The sequence below is a fragment of the Tinamus guttatus genome, unplaced genomic scaffold (genome assembly GCF_059628265.1).
Source record: "Tinamus guttatus ecotype Peru unplaced genomic scaffold, ASM5962826v1 Tinamus_guttatus_pri_ptg000048l, whole genome shotgun sequence".
NCBI lineage: Eukaryota > Metazoa > Chordata > Aves > Tinamiformes > Tinamidae > Tinamus > Tinamus guttatus.
In genome coordinates this window covers 7,687,972-7,710,116 of record NW_028288582.1, presented here as the reverse complement: position 1 = coordinate 7,710,116, position 22,145 = coordinate 7,687,972, and the positions used below count along the sequence as shown (strand labels likewise).

General features: G+C 38.6%; 1 protein-coding gene across 1 annotated transcript; it reads right to left on the bottom strand.

Moving 5' to 3' along the window:
• Positions 1–3,542: 3,542 nt before the first annotated feature.
• MOK (MOK protein kinase) lies at positions 3,543–20,978 on the bottom strand. Its single transcript, XM_088539666.1, has 11 exons — positions 20,864–20,978; positions 16,595–16,709; positions 14,704–14,793; positions 13,043–13,113; positions 9,343–9,421; positions 8,774–8,822; positions 7,617–7,795; positions 5,625–5,726; positions 5,137–5,310; positions 4,828–4,939; positions 3,543–3,708 (listed from the first exon to the last, which is right to left on the bottom strand). The coding sequence occupies exons 1-11, from the start codon at positions 20,868–20,870 to the stop codon at positions 3,625–3,627; spliced, it is 1,062 nt and encodes a 353-aa protein (XP_088395792.1). The 5' UTR covers positions 20,871–20,978; the 3' UTR covers positions 3,543–3,624.
• Between the last annotated feature and the right edge of the window lie 1,167 nt (positions 20,979–22,145).

Genomic DNA, 22,145 nt, shown 5'->3' with positions numbered 1-22,145 from the left:
AGTAAACGGTGTTGTTCAGAAGTTACGTTTTATTAACAGATCAAGTTTCACTCTTAAAATATATGTAAATCTCCTCACTCACAACTAGTGTAGTTACCTCTCTGTAGTGTCCTGCAGGTGAGCGATCCATATGCTCTGTGTCAAAATGAGCCAGCCTAGAAAAGGATAAGTTTGGAAAAAAACTTCCCCTAAAGCTGGAAAAATGCAAAGGCCGGTGCTGAAGGGCCGGGAGGATCCCTGTGGGCGCAGGCAGAGCAGCAGCTGCCGCCGCGTGCGGGTCCCTTTGCAGGGCGAGTGGCTCTGCCCTAAGATCACGGCTGCACAGTGCGCGAGGAGGGTGGTTTGTTGGGTTTGGTTTTTAACTCCTGGAAATACATTGCTTCTGCAGCAGTTGGCAGTATTTAGAAGCTTGAACGGCGCATCCCAACCTGGTTTTCCATAGGAAAAAAAATGCTATTAGAAAGGAGAGGGATACGAGTAAGTGTTGTCTGGAAAGAAGTTAGCATTCTACTATAGCTGCAGCTTATATAAAATTGCATATAATTTAATATATATTTAATGTGTTAGTCACATGATAGGAAACATTATTTTAGCTAGACAAATGAACGTAATAACAATAGTTGCCAATAAATACTTTAAATATATTTTAGCTATAAATCAAGTGGCAAAACTCAGATTGCCTATTAATCCAATGCAGAAGTCTACCTATGCTCTAGAAAAAAATAGCAAAAAATCTTGTTATGACATAAATCTGAAAGCTTAAAATAAATGAAGAAAATAAACCAATGTGGCCCGTCACTAGAAACACCCTTCTTTTTCTAGCAGAGGTGATCTGCACAAGGTGAGATTGCTGTTTCCATTCAAAGCCTGGCAAGCACAAATAGGAATGTATGTGAGAGAACATTTGAGATTTACAAAATACTATTCTGATATCCTTTTTATCTCAAAGTTAAGACTTCCAATTTCATTTTTCTCTGTCCATATATCCCTGAATAAAGTGAAGGACAAACAAAAATATCCTTTTTTTTTGTTGTCTGAATCGAGTATTTACCTACTGATGTTAATCAGGGACGCAAGCATTTGCATTAATACCTGAAAAGAGGAAAATATCCTGTTCGTTCAGGTTTCAGAGAATTCTGTAATGACTAGTTACAGAATTTGGAGAGTATTAGTAAGTTTGATTCCTTCAGCAGCTGATGAGATGTTTTTAATTGCGGAGAGCAAGATCCCTCAGATAAAATGTTAGCTACTTATAGACCAAGAATTTCACTGCTGCCTGCCACCCTCTATTGAAATTTGTAACATGAAGCAACTGGCTAACTTCTGCTGGGGGGGAAAATGACAGGCTCAGGGTATCCCCTCCATGGACTTCCAAAGGTAGCAATTTGGGTGTTACTGCTGCATTTTGTTGCCTGCAGACCTGCACTGCATAATTCTATTTCCTGTGCTTAACATCACAGCTGCCTTGTTTTATAGAAACATACGCTAGATATTCAAACAGGTTCTGGCTTGTCTTGTTGCTGTTGAAGCTCCCTAACAGATCTGTCTGAGGGGCATGAGCTGCTGAGAATGAAAGCAGGGCTGAAGTGAGGAGATGCTCAAGTAAGAACAGCAGTCAAACTCGGGCCCTTTGCTGTAACATCCCCCCAGGGCACCTTGAAATACCATTTCAGGTAGTTGGGGACATATTTTCTGCACAGAACTGGAGGAAAGTTGATCTTTATTCAGTCTTAAAATGGAAAATTTAGTGGCAATTTACTGTTAACATTATGCTTTTTCTCAGTGGTTTGCTGTTTTGCAGGTGTCAGAAACCTGTATAAAGATTTTTAGTTTTCCCCTCTTTTTTTATCTTTTTTTTTATGTCTCAATCTATTGCTGTAGAACATCTCTTTTAAGACTCAGTTATGTATTTGATTCATTAGTACTTTGGAACACTGAAAATACAAGCGCCACGCAGTTCAATTTGCAGTTTTAAGCTGTCAGTGCTCCTTGATATTTTTATGTGTATAAGTCTTACTTCAAATTGTCTAATTTTAATGCTGTATGGGAAAAGTCCCTTTGGCAAACATTTTGGAAAATCATAGTAATGCTTTCGTCTTTAGAGAACTGTCATGTTGTTGTCACGTTGATCCTCAGCACATGAAAATAATACCTGCTTCAAAACATGTCAGATAAACACTACACCTAGTGTTTTTTATATAGAGCTTCAGTATCACGAAGTTCTTGCTGAATATCTACAATCTCAAATTGATAATTAGCGAAGTGACTACGTATGTTTTTTTCTAAAATGTAATCTAGTAGCTTGTTTGCTGCCTCTCAGTTATTTAAACATTGCCCTATAAGCAGCAGTGATTGGTAATACAACATGCCCCTCACATTCCTTCTCTTCCCAAAACGAGAAAAGCTCAAGGGTTGTTTGCAGTTAAATCTACCATGGAAGTCTGGATGGTCAAAAACTGAGCATTACCTGACTGGGTCCTGTCTGGTTTCTGGTTCTGTTGTTGTGTAGAAAATGCCTGAATAGCAGCTGAAGTCCCAGGGGGCTCTGATTACTGGTTCAGGAAGTAGTGAAATAGCTGGTAATATCCCACTTATGAGCAGAAGAACTTTTAGAATTATTAAAATTTCAGGACAGTTCTTTGCAAAAACCATCTCAAATGTGTCCTGGTTGACTTTTTTTTTTTTAATGGCAGAACTACTTTGTAACAATCAACAAATGTAATCACTGTAATTTTTAGGGTGTTTCAGCAGTTTTAAATTCCAATATTTACTTCGGCTTTTCTCAAGTACAATAAAAATTCAGCTTTTGACTCTTTGACAACAATAACAAGCAGTAACAAATTGTTATTGATGATCAATCAATGCAGTGATCTGCTCTATGCAAAATTTCTGAATAAATAAATATTTCTTTACCACTTTTCAGCAACTAGCTGCAATATCATTTGCTTCTAAAATTTGATTAGCATTAAGAACAATGGCTTAAAAATAACTATGACTGAAGTTGGTTTGGTTTTGAATTAGTTAAAAATATTACTTTATCTTTTTATCTAGTAGATACTTACATAAAAATATCCCAAAGTTACAACATTAAGTCTGTCAAAATTCAAGTCTCTCAAATGTTTGTATGATCTTAAAGTTCTCAATAAAACTTGAGGCTGAAGCTATTAAACCGAGGAGGTAAATACTTTCCAGAGGTGACTGAAAAATAAGACTTTTTTTACATCTAAGAAAATATACAAAATGACAGGTCAAGCTAGTCGTATGAAAACTTATGTTTTGTATGCAACATTCCATTTCCACTACTCAAGCTCAAAGAATCCTTTCATGTTATTTTTTAATCAAACCCTTCCTCCATCAAGTGTCAATAGAAAAAAACTGCTCAATATAAGGTGCATTCTGAGCTCTGCCAAACAATGCTTTAATTAAAAATTGCTTCTCTTCAGGAAGAGAATACCAAGCTGTAGTTAAGCAGACCTTCATAATCGTGTGGATTTCTTTTTCTGCAAATTATTAGTGGCACAAAATAAGGCCCTGTTCTTGTCAGCCCTGTAGCAGTGACAGCCTGGCTGGGTCTGCCTCCCTGCGCGCCGCTCTCCCTCACACTCCACACACTCGACAGCGGGGTCAGTAACCTCCTCCTCTTCGTTGTATGGCAGGTAAGTGGGAGTGTTCCAGAGAAGAGTGAACAGGTTCCTTTTGTTTCTCAGACTGTTGAGGAAACAATAAAAGTTTTAAATGTATTGGGTGAGTTACATACTGCTCTATTTTAATGAGTAAGTTAGAGTCTGTATGTTGTTATTTGATCCAATACATTTAACAGGGGTTTCCTCACTTCTCACAGGTGCAGCTAAAACTGAATATGAATTGGGAGTAGGGTAGGGAGTCAATTTGGCTACTCAGGAAAGATTAAAGTTTTGCAAATCTGCACAGGGAGGTCTACAGTGTCTTCCTCCTCTGGCCTTTCCTAGGAGAATGCTTTTAAAATAAATACTATTCAGTTTCTTTCCGAGAACCCTGCTAAACTCCGATTCTTTTTTTTTTTTTTTTTTTAGGGTAATATAGATATATTAGTAGCTAGTATTCCACTGGATGTTTATTAGAACTTTTGCCTAAACAACTTCTTACAAAGCTTATGTAGGTGAACTCTATAACTTAAATTGGTGAAAGAAATTTCAAGGAGCGGATTTGATGCTTTTCAGGTTAATTACATGGCAGAAAGACATTAGGAAATCTTTTGCTTCTGTGATCTGTTTTCTTTTAGTTGCCCAAAATTTTAATTGGATCTTAATGTGCTCATTTCAAGTTCCAAATATAAATTCAGGTTTTTCCTGGCTATCATCTGAATACATGATAACTAACTAAAAAACAAATTAAAAAAAATCCAAACGCAAACTTATTTCTTCAAAGTACCATGTGAAACCCTGAAAAAACAAGCAAAGAAAAACAAAATGACAAAAACTTCTATCTCTGATAGAACTTGATCTGTGAAACCCTTTCCCCTGCCCCTTCTTTGTAACTTCAGTGGTACATGAAGGAGAAAGGATAATGAACTCTTAAAAGCTGTGGAACTGACCCCTTGACTAACCACAACTGGAACAACTCTCTAGGGAAGGACTCACGGAGGTTTCACAGCTCTTGAGTTCAAACTCTTGTGTTTCAGGGCCAGTGTGCGGATGTGAGGGGCTGCATCAAACCCAGTAAAGATCAGTGTCTATACAGACTGAATGAAACTCATTAATCAACTTAAGTTAAACATTTTTTTGTAGTTAACAGTGTCACTAATTACTTTTTCTAAAGGAGTTGACCATTCTTCCATGGAAATATTACCTGTCTTTGCCTTTCCTTTGGAATTTGCCACAAATGCAGAGGTTCTTGCCCTGCAGGATTTCCTAGTAATCTTACTTTTTTGTGCATGGCCAAAGCTGGTTTATCAGCTGCCCTAAAATTTTTAGAAAAACAAAACAAAGCACAAATTCTTTTAGGTGAAGTTAGGATTCAGGTAAAGCAAATTTCATAGCAGAAACTGAAATTTCAAAGTAAGCTTCACTTCAGTCCACTCTACATAATAAATACACAGTATTCTCCCCCTGACCCTGCCACTTTTTAATTTTAATTTTTAAAATTGAAATCACTTGCCAGAGTTCTTGAAAATAAGGATGCTGCAATGCTTGATGGGCAGCAATTCTCTCATCAGGATCGTATTTTATCATTGCACACAGGAGAGAGAAGCCTTTGGGAGACAAATTCGGCACAAGAGGAGGTATTCCTGTTCCTTTTTTAAAGGGAAAATCAAAACTTATAATTCTTGACCTGTGTTAAGCAAGTTGAGAACAAAGAGTTATTCATGGATACTCAGAAAGAATTGTATTTTACTAGGAAGTGTTGTTCTAATCTGATGTAGGTGACTGCTTTCTAGGGAAAAGTAAATAGTGGGGAAATCTTCCGCAGTAAATACGGGAAAAAAAATTCTTCCCTATTTATATCACCATTTATATAAGCATAATATAGAATTAAAATGCCAGGTGAGCTTTCTATAGATCAGATTTCGTCTTTAGGAAAGCCATTAGATTTATACTGTGGGTATATACAAACAGAGATGAGTAACTGTGATAGTCCATACTTACTGCTTGAATTTATTGAGCGTTTTTTTAGCAGGAGTACCTACAATGTCATGGATTTTTGATATTTGGTCCAGCTCATTAGATCCAGGAAAGAGAGGCTGTAAACTGCAAGAAGAGATATTAGCGCTATAAACCACATGACTGGGCAAGTTTAAGTGGCACAAGGACGGGAAGATTTGGGATTATTCACTTGCAGACAGTTTAATACCAGATAACTGAAAGATAACATGTGAGTAGAAGGTTAATGCAATTCTACTTTTTGATAGAAAGGGCAATGTGGGTTATTAAAAAGAAACCTGTAGTTAGCCTATGCTCACAAATTCGGGGTAAGATACATAAGAAGAACATCCCCAATGCTGAAATATACTGGATATGGGATTATGCTAGTGAAGCCGCAGGCGCCAGGACTCAGGTTTTCCTCCTTTTAAGGCAGCAGAAGTGAGCAGCTGTATATGCACATATAAATGTATATTTATAAGAAAAGCTCCATGCTTAACACAGTTGTCTTTGTGAGCAACAATACTGCAAAGATGGTAATTTCAGCTGCACTCCTGAGCTTGACCTTCAGCATAAAGTTATAGTTTTTTTTTTTTTAATGCAGCACTCTGGTTTAAGGTAGGTACACTATCTTCTTGCCTATTTTGCCTTTTTCAATATTAGGTAAGTATGGCCGAGTAAAGATTAAAAAACACTTTTAAACTCATGTTTTAAGTCTTACTTAAATGTTCAACAGCAAAAAAATGACAAGATACATGGGAGAAAACTGAAAATCTGTCCATAGCTTTTCTTATCTTGGCAAATCTGTTTCTTTTTAAATGTAGTTATTTCCAACTCACATTCCTTATTTCACTTTTCTATAAGAATCATGAATACATCTGTCAGGTCACTGAAAGCGTGCAGTAGTTGCAAATCTGTTAGGTGATGCAAAAACTGTGAGTCATATCTATGTGTTTTTGCCCCCCAAAACTGTAAAGTTGTAGGATGTCATTTTCTTGCAAAACCTCAAAGTCCACCTGATTCTCATTGCAATGGACAGATGACATTCTTAAAGCTTCCCCAGTTTACTTCGTAAGAGAACTGCCACATTCGAGAACTTTCTGCTAACAGTTTTCTGACCAAGGTGAAACTGTTTGTACAAGTTGGCAGCCAAAGCACACGAGTTGTCACTTAATGTGCTGGTGATGGCAGCAGCTGCACTTGCCATGTGGAGGAGGAGGATGGAAGCAAAGCAAATGTTGCCACTGCTGCCTGCGCATGGGAGGCAGCAGCGTGGGAGGAGAGCAGAGCAGAACTGCTGCTGTTGCTAGGGCACAAAGATGTTGAAGAAATGCTTACGGTGGTTATTTTTTCCTTTTTCTCTTAAAAACCAAATACGATTTGCTTTTTGAGTTATAGTTTTTACACCTTTGAAAAACTTAAATAAAGGACTTTATTACAGGTTTTCTTGAACTCTCTGATTAGATCCCAGCTTCAGAGTATTCCAGGAAATAAGGTAAGAGGACAAGGTTCTTGAACACACCGTTCTATAAACCATTCTAGTAACTCACAGAGGTGCTCTTCTCTAGACTCCTCTGTTGCTGCAAAAGAGTAAGTGAACAACAGAGGAAAAAAAAATAATCATAAAGTAGATTAAAAAGATTGAGCCATGCTCATAACAGGAAGCAAGTCCTGTTGTATAAATTCAGAGATCATGTAGACCAAAGGACGTTTTTACCACACTTCACTGTGAAGCCAGTGAAACACTGTCCCAACAGTTACGGTCCCATTATACACTGTATGATTCATACTATTTTCTCTTGACTTCCTACTGCTTTATTATTAACCTGCCATGAAGTGAAACGAGTGCCAGCAAGGCAGGGTTATTGCTTCATGAACCTTGCAGACTAATCAAACTTCCACAAATCCATAGGAACAAAGATCATATTATTCATATCCTGTGCTGCTTATATGCTCTTCCTGATAATAACAAGCAAGACCCTTCCCCTAACACTGTACCTTGTGATTTCATAGAAAACACAGCCAGCGCTCCACATGTCCATTTTGTAGCTGTAGTAGCCGTCTGTAAGCAAGCACTCAGGTGCTCGGTACCAGCGTGTGGATATGTATTCTGTGTATGGCTGCTTAGCATACATGCTCCTACACGATCCAAAATCTCCTAACTTGAGGGTACTCTGCTGCAAAAGTAAACAACACATTTTGACAAATTGTAATACACTGAAATACTCAAGCAAAGAATTGTTTTAAATGTGTGAGTAATCATCATAGAGGTAAGCACAGATTACTGGGAGAATACATTTTCAGAAACCTCAGGGCATTACACAGGCATAACAATACACAGTAAAAAATACTTCCATTATAGCAGATGTTTCACTATGGCAGTGTGTAACAGTGAAACTACATTTAAATACAGAGTAGCTCCCAGGCTTGAAGATGTGTCCAATAATTAGCACAAATAGCTTTCTGTACATCATTAAGAGGCAGAACTAAGTTAATTGTAAAACATATGGACAACTACTGAAGGGAAGACTGCCAAGCAGAACATCTGGATATTTTCTTAAAGTTACCGTGCTTAGCAGTGATATAAGAGTTGTTTTTCTTCCTCTCTGCAAAGGTTTTTCGTCTACTCCTCTAAGACTTACAGGAAAACTCTATTGCCAGAAAAATAAAAGTTTATAAATTTAATTTTGAAATCCTCACTCTTCAAGCATTAGCAAAATGGCTCTGAAACTATCACAAAAATAGATTTCAATAAGCAATCACTTGAAAACTAATGTCTTCAGCTCTCTTCTGTATGAATAACTTCCCCTAAGCTTTGAAATAAAATGGAGAAGGAGAGATGCAGAACTGAGCCTTATCACTTGTCTGTAGGATAACACAGAAAGGAAACACATATTCACAGCTGATACAGAACAGGTTTTTAGACTGGGGTGAACACAGACTAGCAATAATGCAACTGATTCCTTTTAGCCAGCAACAAAATTGCTTTTCATTCTGCTATATCACGAATAAGATAACAGAGCCAAGTGCACATTTATATAAATATTTTTAAACTGTCTCTTTATTTGGGATGATGCATTATGTTCTCAAAGTAGACAGAAAAATACTGATACACTTCACTATCAGCTAAAATATCCTCATAGAAGATTCGTTACCTTTATTAATATGTTTTCTGGTTTCACATCTCTATGAAATATTCCATTTCTGTAGCAACATAAAGACACCAAAGAGAACAGTTCAGTGAAAGGGTAAACATTATCACTGCTTCTAAATATTTGTAGCAAAAAAAAAAAAAAAAAAAAAGTTTTCTTTATATTTATTGGCAGGACAGTAAAATTATAATAATAGTTTTGCCACCAAGGTGGGACAGCAGTAGCAGCTAGAGGAAAGGAAGGGGAATGGAGGAGGTGCAAGCGCAGGAAGGAGGGTGGAGGCTGCCGCTCGCAAGGGCTGCGCAAGGGGTGCGAGGCCGCTGCAGCAGCAGGGACCTCTGGGGCCTCCTCCCGCGGGGCCTCCTCCCGCGGGGCCTCCTCCCGCGGGCGCTGGCGGCAGCGCCCGGCCCGTCGCGTTCCCGGCCCCGCGGAGGCAGGAGCCGCTGGACAAGGGGTTTTCCCAGCCCGCAGCGCTCTGCTGCCCAGACAGCTGCTATCCCTGCCCAGAGGAGACCCTGAAATGAAGGCTTGATAAGAGCGCTGCAAAGCTGTCGCTGAACGTGGTCTCTTACCTGTGGATATGATCAAGCGATTTGCATAGCTGGTACATGTAGCTTATTATTTTTTTTTCAGGTAAGGGCTTTCTCCTTCCTAGAATTAAATTTCAAGTTGTACAAGTCCCTTTTTGCAAACAATAGAATACAACAAAAGTTCCTCTTTAGCTTCCAATAATACATTGATACCACCTTTCCCAGTTACACTATTCTGTGATTTATAGATAGCTTTATAATCAAATTTCCACTGAAATTAGGACAAAATTTAAATTTCAGTATACACTGGAACTGATCAACTGACACCATTGTCAATTCAATGGCCTATAACCTTCCTTAGCTTTTACTGCCTGCTTTGAAGAGACCCAGAAAGAACACTGCTTCAGACAATTAAGTTTTATTACAGTAATTTGCAATACCTGTTTATTCAACAAAACTGGAATCCAATCTGAACTGGCATATTTCATGTCTGAATGTCTACTTCCCTCTCTAAACAAAGTAACTGTCCTTAAGGCTCATAACAATCATTTTAACTTAGTGCAACATTTAAATGACTGTGATTCTCATTTTACTTGCAAATCGCAGGTCAACCCATGTAGTTTAACTTGCTATTGCTGCTATGCAATAATAACAGTTATAAAATCAATCTATTTTTCAAACCATTCAAAAACTACTCTTTTTTTCTTTCATAGGCTCAGAGGCCTCTTAATCTTTCTGTAATGCCTTTATATAATGCTGCAGTGTCATCAACTGAGGCAGAAAGGACCAAGATTTGGAGGAGAAAAAAAAAAAAACAAGGCAAGTAGTGATCTGCATGCTGACAGCAGCGTGAGTAATTGGCTGGAGAAGAGGCGGGAGATTATCAGGACACTAATGCATTGAGAATGCAAGTCCCAGCAGGCCCCGGGCTCCTAGCTGATCAGGGTGCTCCTGCAGTCCATCACCATAATCCCCGCAGCAGGATTAGAGAACAAGCACTGGAAAGAGAGTACTATGGACATTAGGAATTGTAAATGGTGTTTTCCACAACAGGATTTTTATTTACAATAGAAAAGATAACATTTTGATAATATTTCTCTATTCAAACCAACTCTGACTATTATCGGTATTGAAGGACCAAACACAGGTTCATAATGAAAGACATGGTCCCTACTAAAATGCGAGCACATGCTCTTCTACTTTCAGATATATCATTAGAGAAACTTTATTTGGAAGTAATTAAGTGGTGAAGCACAAGGCGGCAGCACTTGTGGCTGGGGGCAATTTGGTTTAAAGCATCTTCTCCACCTCTCTCCGAGCCTTATTTTTTCATCACTTTCAATGACAAGACTGCTCTCGATTAAACAAAAGGCAGGATTAAATTACTTGTGACACCACTATAAATTAACAGCAACAGAATTATGACTTTGCATAAAGACAAAAAGCCTTAATTGAAAGGCCATGAATCCATCACAGAAATTAAGGAAAAGTCAAAAGGATCAAATTTTGGGGTAACATTACAGTGAACTGTCTTCCAACTACAAAAATGTCTCCATACACCTTGTTAAATTTGGGGTAATGGGTACAAATTGAAACACAGGCAGTTCCCCCTCCATATGAGGAAGAACTTTACTGTGAGGGTATCAGAGCCCTGGCACAGGCTGCCCAGAGAGGTTGTGGAGTCTCCTTCTCTGGAGATCTTCCAAACCCGCCTGGATGCCGCCCTGTGCCATGTGCTCTGGGTGTCCCTGCTGGAGCAGGGGGGTTGGATTGGATGATCTCTAGAGGTCCCTTCCAACCTTAACCATTCTGTGATTCTGTGAAATTAGAAATTCATTCTCTATCTGTGTTTTGAGTTTTTCATTACAAAATTTTGTATAAATCATACTAGCTTTAATTTTTTCTGACTTAAGCCTTTTCATAGTTGTTCTGCACCTATATTAAACTTCTTTAAGTTTTATATAACTTTATACACTTTATGTAAGCTTTTAAACTTTTCTATTCAAAATTTCCAGGGTTCATAATATTTGAAAAATGACATGTGTTAGCATTAGCATACAGTGTAGGAGTATACAAGTCTACAAATTGTCTGAAATATAAGTAATTTTATACACTCTGCAACCAGTTTTCTGACAGATCATCTATAATACATACAATTCAGTCCTACATCTTAAAATCATAATATGGAAAATTACAAAGGAGCTCCCTCTACTTGAGATCATTGTTCAGATATCGCCAATCAGTAAGTGTTATGGCTCAAAATTGACTTTAATTTTCAATGTAATTACATTATTGGAAATTTTTATTATTTAAAATGACTGACATAAAGCTGTTTGGGAGAGAAAAAGAAACAAACCCAGTAATTCTGCCCCACAGCAAAATGTGGTGTTGACACCTATGTCCACCTTGAAACTCATAAATGAATTTCTGAAAAAGACATTAATTCTAAAATGTTAAACACTTCACACATTCAACTGAAACACTTTAATACTGAGAAAGATCAAAATACTTTGTTTTAACTTGCTTGTTCAACTTGCTTGTTTATCATGGGAAACACAGTCAAATCAAATGCAGCTTGTAAAGAAGAAGTTCTATGGAAGTTCAGGTGCACTTAGATTAGTGTTTTGATAACTCAGATTACAATTGAACCAACACATCATTTCAAACTGATTCACCATGAAATAACTCTTAAAAAAAAAAAAAAAAAAAAAAGTTGCAGGACAAATATCTTCCTACAGAAAAGTTAAATTCTAAAGTTAAAGAATAGAGCAGAGCATACTGCTGAGACTACTAGCATACGATGCTTATTTCCATACGATGCTTAATACTGTAGAATTTTCACATAAAATGTGTGAAAGTGAGAGAAACACTGAAAAATGAACACCAACTGAAAGCAAATACTCTGAGAAGAAAAGGACAGTCAAAGTATAAACCCAAACATTTTGATTTTTATAACTGAAATACAGTATCTTTCCTGGAAGAAGCTGCAGGGTCGGCTTTAATGCTCTTATTTACCACCTACGAAGGCTCCTTCCTATATTCTACTACTTCATATCCTTCATAGACTTCGTATCACAAGTTTATCCTGGTACAGTAAAATACCTTATTAAAAACAGCATATATCCGTGACTACTACTAGGACAACAAGCAGTGTCAGAACAACTGTATTTTAATCTCTATCTAGGTCAGGAAAAGGGTTACTGTCTTTGTTGGAGGTCTCAACACACAATCTCACTCCAAAATTTTAAATATAGGAGTGTTCCTATATTTAGTCCCCTAAATATAGGGAGTAATGTGATTTTATAGCAAAAACCTAATAAAAGGAATATATATATATATATATGCACATATAAATTTGATCTGGTAGTCTTTTCAAAAGAAGCAAATTTCTTGTTGTTTTATTACAGTCCTGACCTAACAAGCAGCCTATTTAAACTGTGCTATTCCTTTTTATATAAGGCAAACAATGTGTTTTGCAATCAGGGTTGTTCCCTTGCTTGCATGTCAGGTTTGACTGTAGAAATAAATGGCCATTGTTCTGACTTGTTAGCAACCTCCTGCATGTACCCATGCTTAAAAAAATGGGGCATATTGTACTGGAAATACATAACGTGTAAAACAATACAGCACAATTTTTTGCTGTACAATTCATAATATGTAACTGAACTGCCAAGTGAAGAAAAAATCCACTTGTGGTCTTCACAAAAAGAGTTTATATGTTTCTTAAGCATATGCTACATACCTCTTATCAGCTCATAAATATTCATGTCCATTAGTTCACATATCAGTGAAAGAGAGCCAGCTTTTTTATCACTGAAGAAACAAATAAGGAGATTTTAGGCTAGAAATAAAATGTACAGGTTGATTTATAAACAGCATAGAAAAATAATGCTAAGATTAGCTTTATCATCATTAAAAACATTTTCATTTTAATTGATATTTTCTCATAGAAGTTTTTGAACTTAAGATCTGAAGTACCATAGGTTTAGACTATACTATCCAATTGCATAGTGCCCACTGCAAAAGTTAACTGCTTTAGTCTGTGAGGCTAACTGAATGCATCTGTTCTGGGTACACCATACTGGTTAAGATCAAGAAATTTCCAGTAAATTAACTGATACACTCTTACAACAAAAGATAGGAAAGTCCTTATACCATGTATGAAAATATTAGTTAAGTCACCAAAACTGTTCTGTTGCATGAAAATGAGTATCTGGTTGGGCTCTACATTTTGTTGACAATAGCAGCTTTAAGTATTCTCTCGGTATGTCACTACACCCGACACACTATTTTCCATTTCACAGCCCTGCAGAGGCAGATGTCTTCTGCTCTTTAGCTGTACTTACGAGGGGATAATTCCATTAAAGTACATCCCCTCTGCAAAGTTCCATTAACGCAGACAGCAAAGGTTGAGGGTGCAGTCTGCGGTGAGCGCGCGAGCAGGGCGGGCTGGCCGTCTGCATCACGCTCGGTTAGCAACACGGCAGCTGAATCTGAGAACTTCCAGAAAGCTGAGCTGCTGGTGCCATTACCAACTTTTCCACAAAAAAAAAAAAAAAAAAAAAAAAAAGCAGTCAACAAGTTGTGTTATGTATTTGGATAATGAACTACATGTCTGTTCTTGAGTGGTGACGGAGTAAAACTCACAACAAAGGAATAAATGCTGTTGAAAACCCGATTTCTTTGTGAGGCAGAACATGTCCTCAAAAGACACTTAAGTGCCTAATGAGGCAGGAAGGAACCCGGCCTCCCCACTGACTGATCTCTGTTCAGATTCCTAGCTCAGCTGCTCCCTAATTTGGCTAGCTCAGCTTCTTCGTTTGAAAAGGGGTACCCGGAAGGGTAGCTACAAAACGATGCTGCTAAATAGCTCGCCTGGACCCACAGTTCACCCTGAGAAATCAAAGCACATTCCTGGAGGCAGAGAGCTGGGCCCGGCGGACAGGATCTGAGCACGCTTAAACAAAATGCGGTCTCTAGTAGACATGAAGTTGTGAGCTGATGGATGTGTGTGTTCATCTGCCTCATTTCTGCTCCTTCTCCAAAACAGACTATTTGACAGTTTGATGGTTAAAGCACGTTTTGGATATGGGAGCTATTGGTCCAAATCACCAGCATGTATTATATATTATGACAAAAAGCTTCTATGGTTAAAATATCCCTAGACTGTCACGTTAATACTGATGCTGAAGTATTTTTCAGAGTGAGAATAAATGAGAACTACATCAAATCCACTTAACAACAACAACAAAAAAGCATGAAGACTGGAGAATTTGACAAACCTGCTGTTTTTCCTTTCTGTTGGAATAAAAAGCTGGTTAAATCCCCACAGGTTGTCTCTAGACTCAAAAGTTACTAGAAATAAAGGAATTAGGAAAAAGGAAATGAATACACCATACTTACAAAATAACTTCATGTAACATAAGGATATTAGGATGTGGATTCAGCCGCCTTAGTGCTTGTATTTCTCTCAGATTATTCACTTGTTCAATACTAAAGTTGAATTAAAAACAAAAACAAGTGGAAGACTGACATGCAATCAGGGACTGATTGTTTTTTCCTGCCATAAGACTGTCAGAACCCCCTCCACTGTGGTCTCTACCTGAACTCTCAAATAAAGGACCACATAAATTACTTGTCTCCTTAGGGTTTTTTTCGTAGAACTCCATAGTTTGGAGAATCTGGCTTTATTCCTTGTAGCAGTCCAGAGTAGCTGGGCTTACCTACACAGGGTAAATAGTAATATATTGTTGATAGGCTACAGAGATCAGTTGACTTCCCAAAGAAATATCTGGGAGGCATTTTGGGTCTCATAATATGATGACTCAGTTGATCCTGAGCTGGTTTAGCAAACATACCAACTATTGCTCAACATGATGCCAAAACTGGCAGTCTAGCATTCCCAAAAATAACATTTAAAAGTAAGTTTTAATGCTAATCCTTTATGCAAGAAATAGACATCATTCAGCTTCTCAGTTTAAATATGATGTTGCCCTTCTAGGTGTTGATAAACAATAAAATTATATGCTACAGAAACTCTGGAGAGTATAAGTAGTGTTGTACACTATTTAATAAATCAGAACAAGGCATATATGTCCTTTCACAGTCTGACATAAAGCTGGACAAAACACCAAATCTTTATTTTCCGTTTTGAACATAAGATAAATAACTCGTACAGCTACGTTCTGTTTAAAACACTATAATTTCTTGCTAAAATACAGCATTTCACCAGAAGAATGCCAGTCAATTTATCGAAGGGTTAAAAGCCCAAAAGACATTTTAGTGACGCTACATGAAAATAAATGTCTGCTTATGTCCTGCCATTGAACTGTATATCACCTGCCTTTGGTGTAGTTAAACAGTTACTTTAAATACGTTTTTACCATAAATTGGACAAATTTGGTCAGTAGGAGATAAAGTATAAATGGACCAAAAGTTTTCTGTCATACAACAGAGTATCAGTAGTCACGTTCCCTCCAGATATTTGGGTTTGTTTTATTACTTACAGGATTTTTTTCAAACCTCCGTTTTCCTTAGTCTCTGAAGCTCTGAGTTACATTATGGAATCTCACCTAAGAGCAAAAGGTCCTGTTTCACTTCTTTCTTACAAATGTGTCACTCCCACTGACAGCAATATGGAATTAATACATTTAACTAAGAATACAAAGTCACCAACCCAGAAGGCAGGGCTTGGTGATTAATCTTTTGGAGAACTTCAATGCAAGGCTCCAATTACTTCCACATAGTCCTCTCATCTATTTTTTCAGGTGATAAAAAGTACCTATTTTGCGACTATGTACTCTCTTGCTGATGAATGTGATCAAACATAGTATTAGTTCTACCTTCTACCTGCATTTATAAATGGACTAAGGATAAATGTTTGTTTTTGACTCACATTAAAGCATGAAACTGAAAAAAAATATATATCAAATGGGATGCGGGGAGGTGAGGAGGCATTTAAACATTTCCTCCTGCTTTTAGGTACTGCAGGAAAAAAAAAATCCAAGCACATTGAGTGTATGTGGAAAGCAGAAATAAACTATTTAGCCCTCATTCCTCTCTCTTCACACTTGACCCAGTCACTGGCGGCATCTACTCCACTGGGTGGCATCAACTGGAATATTCACTGAAATAACCACAAAACCAAGCAGGAAGTCCCTCCATTTTCTCTTTCTGTACTTTATGCAAACTTTTTTTAATACATGTGTATTTAGAAACCTTTAGTTGCAAATTCACATTTCTCTGCTGAATTCAAATAAGATTTCCAGTAAATAGTATCAATAATTATGCATACCTTTCAAAGTGTTGTTTCATATGTTTACATGCATAGTATTTTCCATCCCTAAGATTTAGCATCTTCAGAACATCAGAAAATGTTCCCTCTCCTATCTTACCAACGGGTCTATATTCTAAAAAACAAAAATATGCTGTTTCAGTATGCTTAAAATATACATTTTTATAAACACTCCATATCAATCTGTAACTGAATTGTTAGATTCTGACTCCTGACATATTAAACAAACTAATATTTTTTTTCTTTTTTGTTAACACATCATTTATTTGAGAGAAAAATAAAGTGAATAAAAGAAAATGGAATTTTGCTGCCCATATTACAGCAATCCACACCACTGGAAATAAAATATAATAATACAATCTTGGAGAATTAACTACTAGCACTGTGCTCAGGGACATGATGCCTCTAGACATAGCACTGAAATAGTACCCTTTTTTTCTGGTGTGACACATTAGCAACTCATAACTAAGTTTAGTCTTCGTCTCTTTCACCAGGAATTCTTTCTATTTGCCTTTCACCAAATGCATACAATTATTTTTAAGTGGAATTATTTTTCCAGTGTGTTTTTTAGCACAGCAGTTACTGATTAAAAAGAATTATTCCCATATTAAATTCAGATATGGGCTTTCAGATGGGGAAGGGAAAAAAAAAGAAAAAAAGTTTTGCTTTTATGTTGAAGCACATGAAATATCAGAAACCAGGATGGGAAGGTCAGTAGATTCTAGTTTCACAGAATTTTAACAGATGAAGCAGATAGCCTAAGGGTTATAAAGGCAGCTCTATTAAATTAATTCCTGCATCTTTTCCTGACTTCTTTCAGAGTTCCTTTTCTTTCCTCTTTTTCGCTCTTTCAGCTCTGTAATTAACTGTTGCTTTACCAATCCCCTTAACTCCCTCTGTCCCCCGCTTTTTCTTTATTTTTAGCACCTACAGCTTCTCTCCTTGATAATTCTTCCACTATTTTCATGTCAGGAAAAGAAAATTCAGGGTAGCTTTACGCTACTGCTGCTTTTGACAAGCCCTTATTATAAAAGAAAGGGATCCAAAAACAGTCATCTTGGGGGAAGCAGAGAAGGAAACCTCTTATCCAACCTTCTCCAGGAGTCAGAACGACTGCAGGAGTCTTGGGCTGCATGGAAGCAGTAAATTCAGTGAAATGCAATTGCTTGGGTTGGTTCCTGTGATAAGACCCTGGCATGGAGCTGGCCTATGCCACCCAGCCCTCCCCTAAGCACCTCACTAGCCTGGCGCAAGGAGTCAGGACTTTCTAAGGCTGTTCCTCAAACACAGTTTGTGTCCTATTGACTTTTTTTTTCCTCGGGGTAAGAGAATTTTTTGCAGGATCAGAGAATTTATTAGCAGAGATGTTGGGCTGATTTCTGCCTCAGTGTCAAAAAAACACTTCCAAAGGCGTTTGATTTACAAGTATAAATACAGCCTCAGAGGAGAGAAAATCTGCCTTCTCTGTAGCCAAGAGATTTCACAGAGAAAAGTCACTCAGGCAGGAACATTCCAATTACGTCTTTCAAACAGCAACCAACTTGCTTGCCTTCATCTCTTCTCTCCTCTCCAACCTTCAAATTTATTGTTACAATAAAAAAAATCCCTTTCCTTGTGATCCGAATGCTTATCTGTTGCCTGTATTATGTATATGTATTATAAAACCCCCAAACACTAAGCTTTCCCTATACAATTTCCCCTTTCTCCAACATAGTAGCAGCATTCTGAGAGAGTCTCATCTGCTCTTGTCATTTTTATCATCTACTGCTTACGTTCCTTCTAATCATCAGCTATCATGCTGTTCCTCTGTTGGAAACATTCTTGTCTCCCAGACTGTCTTTAAAGCTCGATCTCTCCAGAAATTCAAATATCCTGCTCATTTTGTATACATGTTTTCCCTTTCTTTCCCTTGAACTGACAAACTGGGCCATCTAAATTAGAAATATAGGAAAAGCAGAGCAATTTGTAAACTGTGACACTGTCAAGTGATCTCTATGAAGAAGGATACATATGAACTGTTTTAAAAATAGAAACAAAATTTGAAAATCGTTACGGGTATAGGAGAAGATGCTCCAAAATAGGGAGGAGACCATGATATTCTTTAATGGCGATTGTTGTTCAAGAAATGTGGTCACTTGATGGCACAAACAAGGTGATCCCTAACCTTTACGTGCTCAGTAACGCTGCTTAGTGATGATTAATGTGCTTTGCTGGCAAGACCACATTTTGCACTGTTTCCTTTACCCCTCCTCCATTTAATTTTCTATTTAAATAACTAGCTATAAGCTGGAGATCATAAATTAAGAATACTTAAATCCCTCTCAGAGCTCTAAGGAAAAATTGTCAAAAGTATTTTTTTGGTAGCAACTGCCACATCAGTCACATACACATTGACAATGCTGTATGTTCACAAAATGTCAGAGCCATTTTCTGTGGCAAAAATATCTAAGGCCACTACAAAAACAATAGCTCTTTCCTGACCTAGTAGACTCTAATAAACAGTAACGGTATTATTTTGTATTTTTCTTAAATGCAAGCAATTGATTCTCTGGCATTAAAAAAAAGGAAAGATGAATTGAAAAAAAAAAAGAATTTCTACAGCCTTATGTGTTAAAGATTCAAAGTACTTAGGCAATGAAACACAGGTAAAGCATTACTTTATAAATTTATTTAAAGTATCAAGAAATATATAAATAGAAATCAGATAGGATATGCTTAATTTCTTGCTTATATTTTCACCTATACATTTTTTTTTCCTAAAGCAAAGCCCACATTGCTGTGGAGGGCTCACAAGCATTTCTTTTCACTGAAGAGTTCTAATAGCATAAGAAGAGTTAGCTTTTTATTCGTTTTGAAACATTCTTACAGAACTAAAATATTTTTCCATGTAAACAGTGAATGGTATAGTATCTTAATCTTTACAAAAGTAATCTAGTCATACACACACACAAATATACATATAGCTAACACCTGAGGCTTTGACTTGGCAAAAACTTCCAAAAAAACTTCTTTCTGAGGTATAAAAATCAATATGTAAACTCTCAACAAAACATGACAGGCCACTGCAGATGAGAGACCTTTTCTCCTAGGGAGAAAATGAGAGAATGAACATGTCAAGGTTAGTTACTGCTTAATGAAATACTGAAAGGAACTCAGATATTCTAAAGATAACAGTGTAACCATTTATATAAAGAGAAAATATTTAAACTCAAAGTGTATTAACAATTTGAAGCAAATTTTGAATTTGTGTTCACAAGCAAAAAGACAGCAACTCAGTGAGAAACACAAAAGTTCTACTGACTTCGAACACACACTGAAAGAGAAAAAATAGGTTAAAGCATTTCAATTTTAAGCAATGAAATGAAGCTTACTGCATCTATGAAACAAAGCTAATCACCAGCCAGTTTATACCTGAATTTGTGATAATCTCAGGTGAACAATGACAGAAGTTTTAAAAATATTATGAACATTTCAAGAGTGAAACTTCTGAGGCAGGAATGGAAGAGTAAAAAATGTCTTAGTTGTATATAACACTGAAGAATAAAGTCTAAGCCCAGTTGGTGGTTCTTCCGTGGCACCTCTACCAGGCTAGATACCCATCCTACTATTTATCCTCTTCCCTCTTTCCTCTTGTTTCCAGCATTCATAGATGTTCAGATCTCCCAACAGTACAGTTTAATGTGAAACAGACTGCAGGACTGAGGAAATTAGCAACAATAGAAAATGAATTTATGGGCACGCTTTATTTGGAAAGCACAGAAAATCACTTGGAATTTGGAATTAAAGAAATGAATGAAGAAAAAAAAAACAGGAAAAGTTCTGGAAAAAAAAAAAAGGGATAACATTTTGTTGGGAGGATGCCCACGTGCCAAGGAAGAAAAAGGCACGGCATGTGCATATATCAAAGGTACACGTGGGAAGCGAGGAAAACCAAAACAACTCAAGAGCTCAGCAGAACACACTGAGCGCCTGAGGGGCAGTATGAAACGTGTGGAAAAGGAGTGCACGCAGGGGAAGGGCTTACAAACCACGCGAAGAATGACAGAAGATAGGAGGTTCCGATCAAGTAGTGGGGAGAGCTGGGAGACAAAGAAGCTGCTGATTCACGGGACCGGAGGGAGACTTGTTCGCACCCTGCTGAGGACGAGGACAAGGGAAGAGAAGGGCCCAGGGCTCGCTGGGCACCGCCGGCCCCTCACCCCCTTTCAGCATGGACCCTCTGCCCGCAGCTCCGCGCAGAGCCCGCTGCCCCGCCGTCCCCACTCTTACTGTTCATCCTGGGCTCTCCTGCAGGTCTCCCGGGGCGGGCGAGAAGGCGGCCGGGCCTCCGTTGAGCGCCGGGCGCCTCCCGGCCGAGCCCTCAGGCCGCCATGTTGTGTCCCCGTCGCCCTGGCAACCGCGCAAGCTCCGGCTTCCCTCGTGGAAGCCCCGCCCCAACGTCAGGGCGGCGGCGCACGCGCAGTGCGCGCCGAGGGGGTGACGCAAGAGCAGCGGTGCGCTGCTCACTGAGCGCACTCCCCCCCCCGCGGCGCATGCGCAGGGATGGTCGCGGCCGTTGGCCAGCGGGGCCGTTGGTGGCGGGTGGTGCCGGTTTTTCCTCTCGCAGCTCCGTGCGTGTCTGGTCGCTTCTGCTAAACGAGTTTTCTCCGCATGGTCGGCTTGTCCTTTTATCCGCGGATGAGGATGTTGAGCCTCGCGCCTGTGAGGAATGAATGTGTGCGGCCCTGGGCTCATCCTGATAAATGCGCTATGAGGACGGGGGCGGCGGCGGTGGTTCTGGTCCCTGCGGCCGTCGGTTTTTCCTCATGCTGCCTGTGCAGGTGGCGGCTCCTCGGGCCCCGCAGGCCGGGACGAACGGGGTTTATCTCTGATGGTCGCCTGCTCTCTAGCGGCGCCCGCGAGCTTCGGCGCCACAATCGCTTAAAAACTCGCTGGTAGAAAGGGGAGCTTCCCCCAGGTGGTTGGGACAAGGACCATGTGGAAGGCACGCGGCAGTGGTTTTAATAGCATCATGTCTCTTGAAACACCCAGCCTCTACCAAGCTCAGGTACAGGTGTTTGGAGGAACGTTGTAGGGACCATCCTGAAATACAACACAGAAAGATGTTACTACTGATGCGAAAAGAAGGAGCTGCAAGTACTAGGGAGATCTTAAATCCCAGATACATCCCAGTGGAGTTTAAGAAGCATGTGAGTTGAGGCTTACATGACTAATGATAAAAGAGCACAAAATTAGCACCAGTTACAGTTTTCAGTTTCTCCAATTCCTTATGTGGATTTTTCTAGAAGCCATACAGCCCTGTGTTACCTCCAGATAATACTGTTTAACTTCTATATTCTTCTAAGTTGCACAGATTTGAATGAGGAAATCACTTGTGCAATTGCTTCTAAAGTTTTTACAGAACATTACTGTTACTTTATACATTGGATTTTTGACAGTTGTCAAAATATCCGGCATGTTACCGTCCCATCATGTAGCAGTATATTGTGACATGCTGATGTGCTGCCGTGTTGCACCCTGGTGGTTTTTGATTCTTCTATCGACAGGCAGT

Bases quoted from the DNA above. Each gene is read 5' to 3' on its own strand.
- MOK (XM_088539666.1), bottom strand. The intron at 8,823-9,342 runs GTAAGAGACCAC...ATGTTGCTACAG, and splicing joins TCGCTTGATCATATCCACAG to AAATGGAATATTTCATAGAG. The intron at 4,940-5,136 runs GCAAGTGATTTC...TAAAAATTTTAG, and splicing joins CCTTATTTTCAAGAACTCTG to GGCAGCTGATAAACCAGCTT.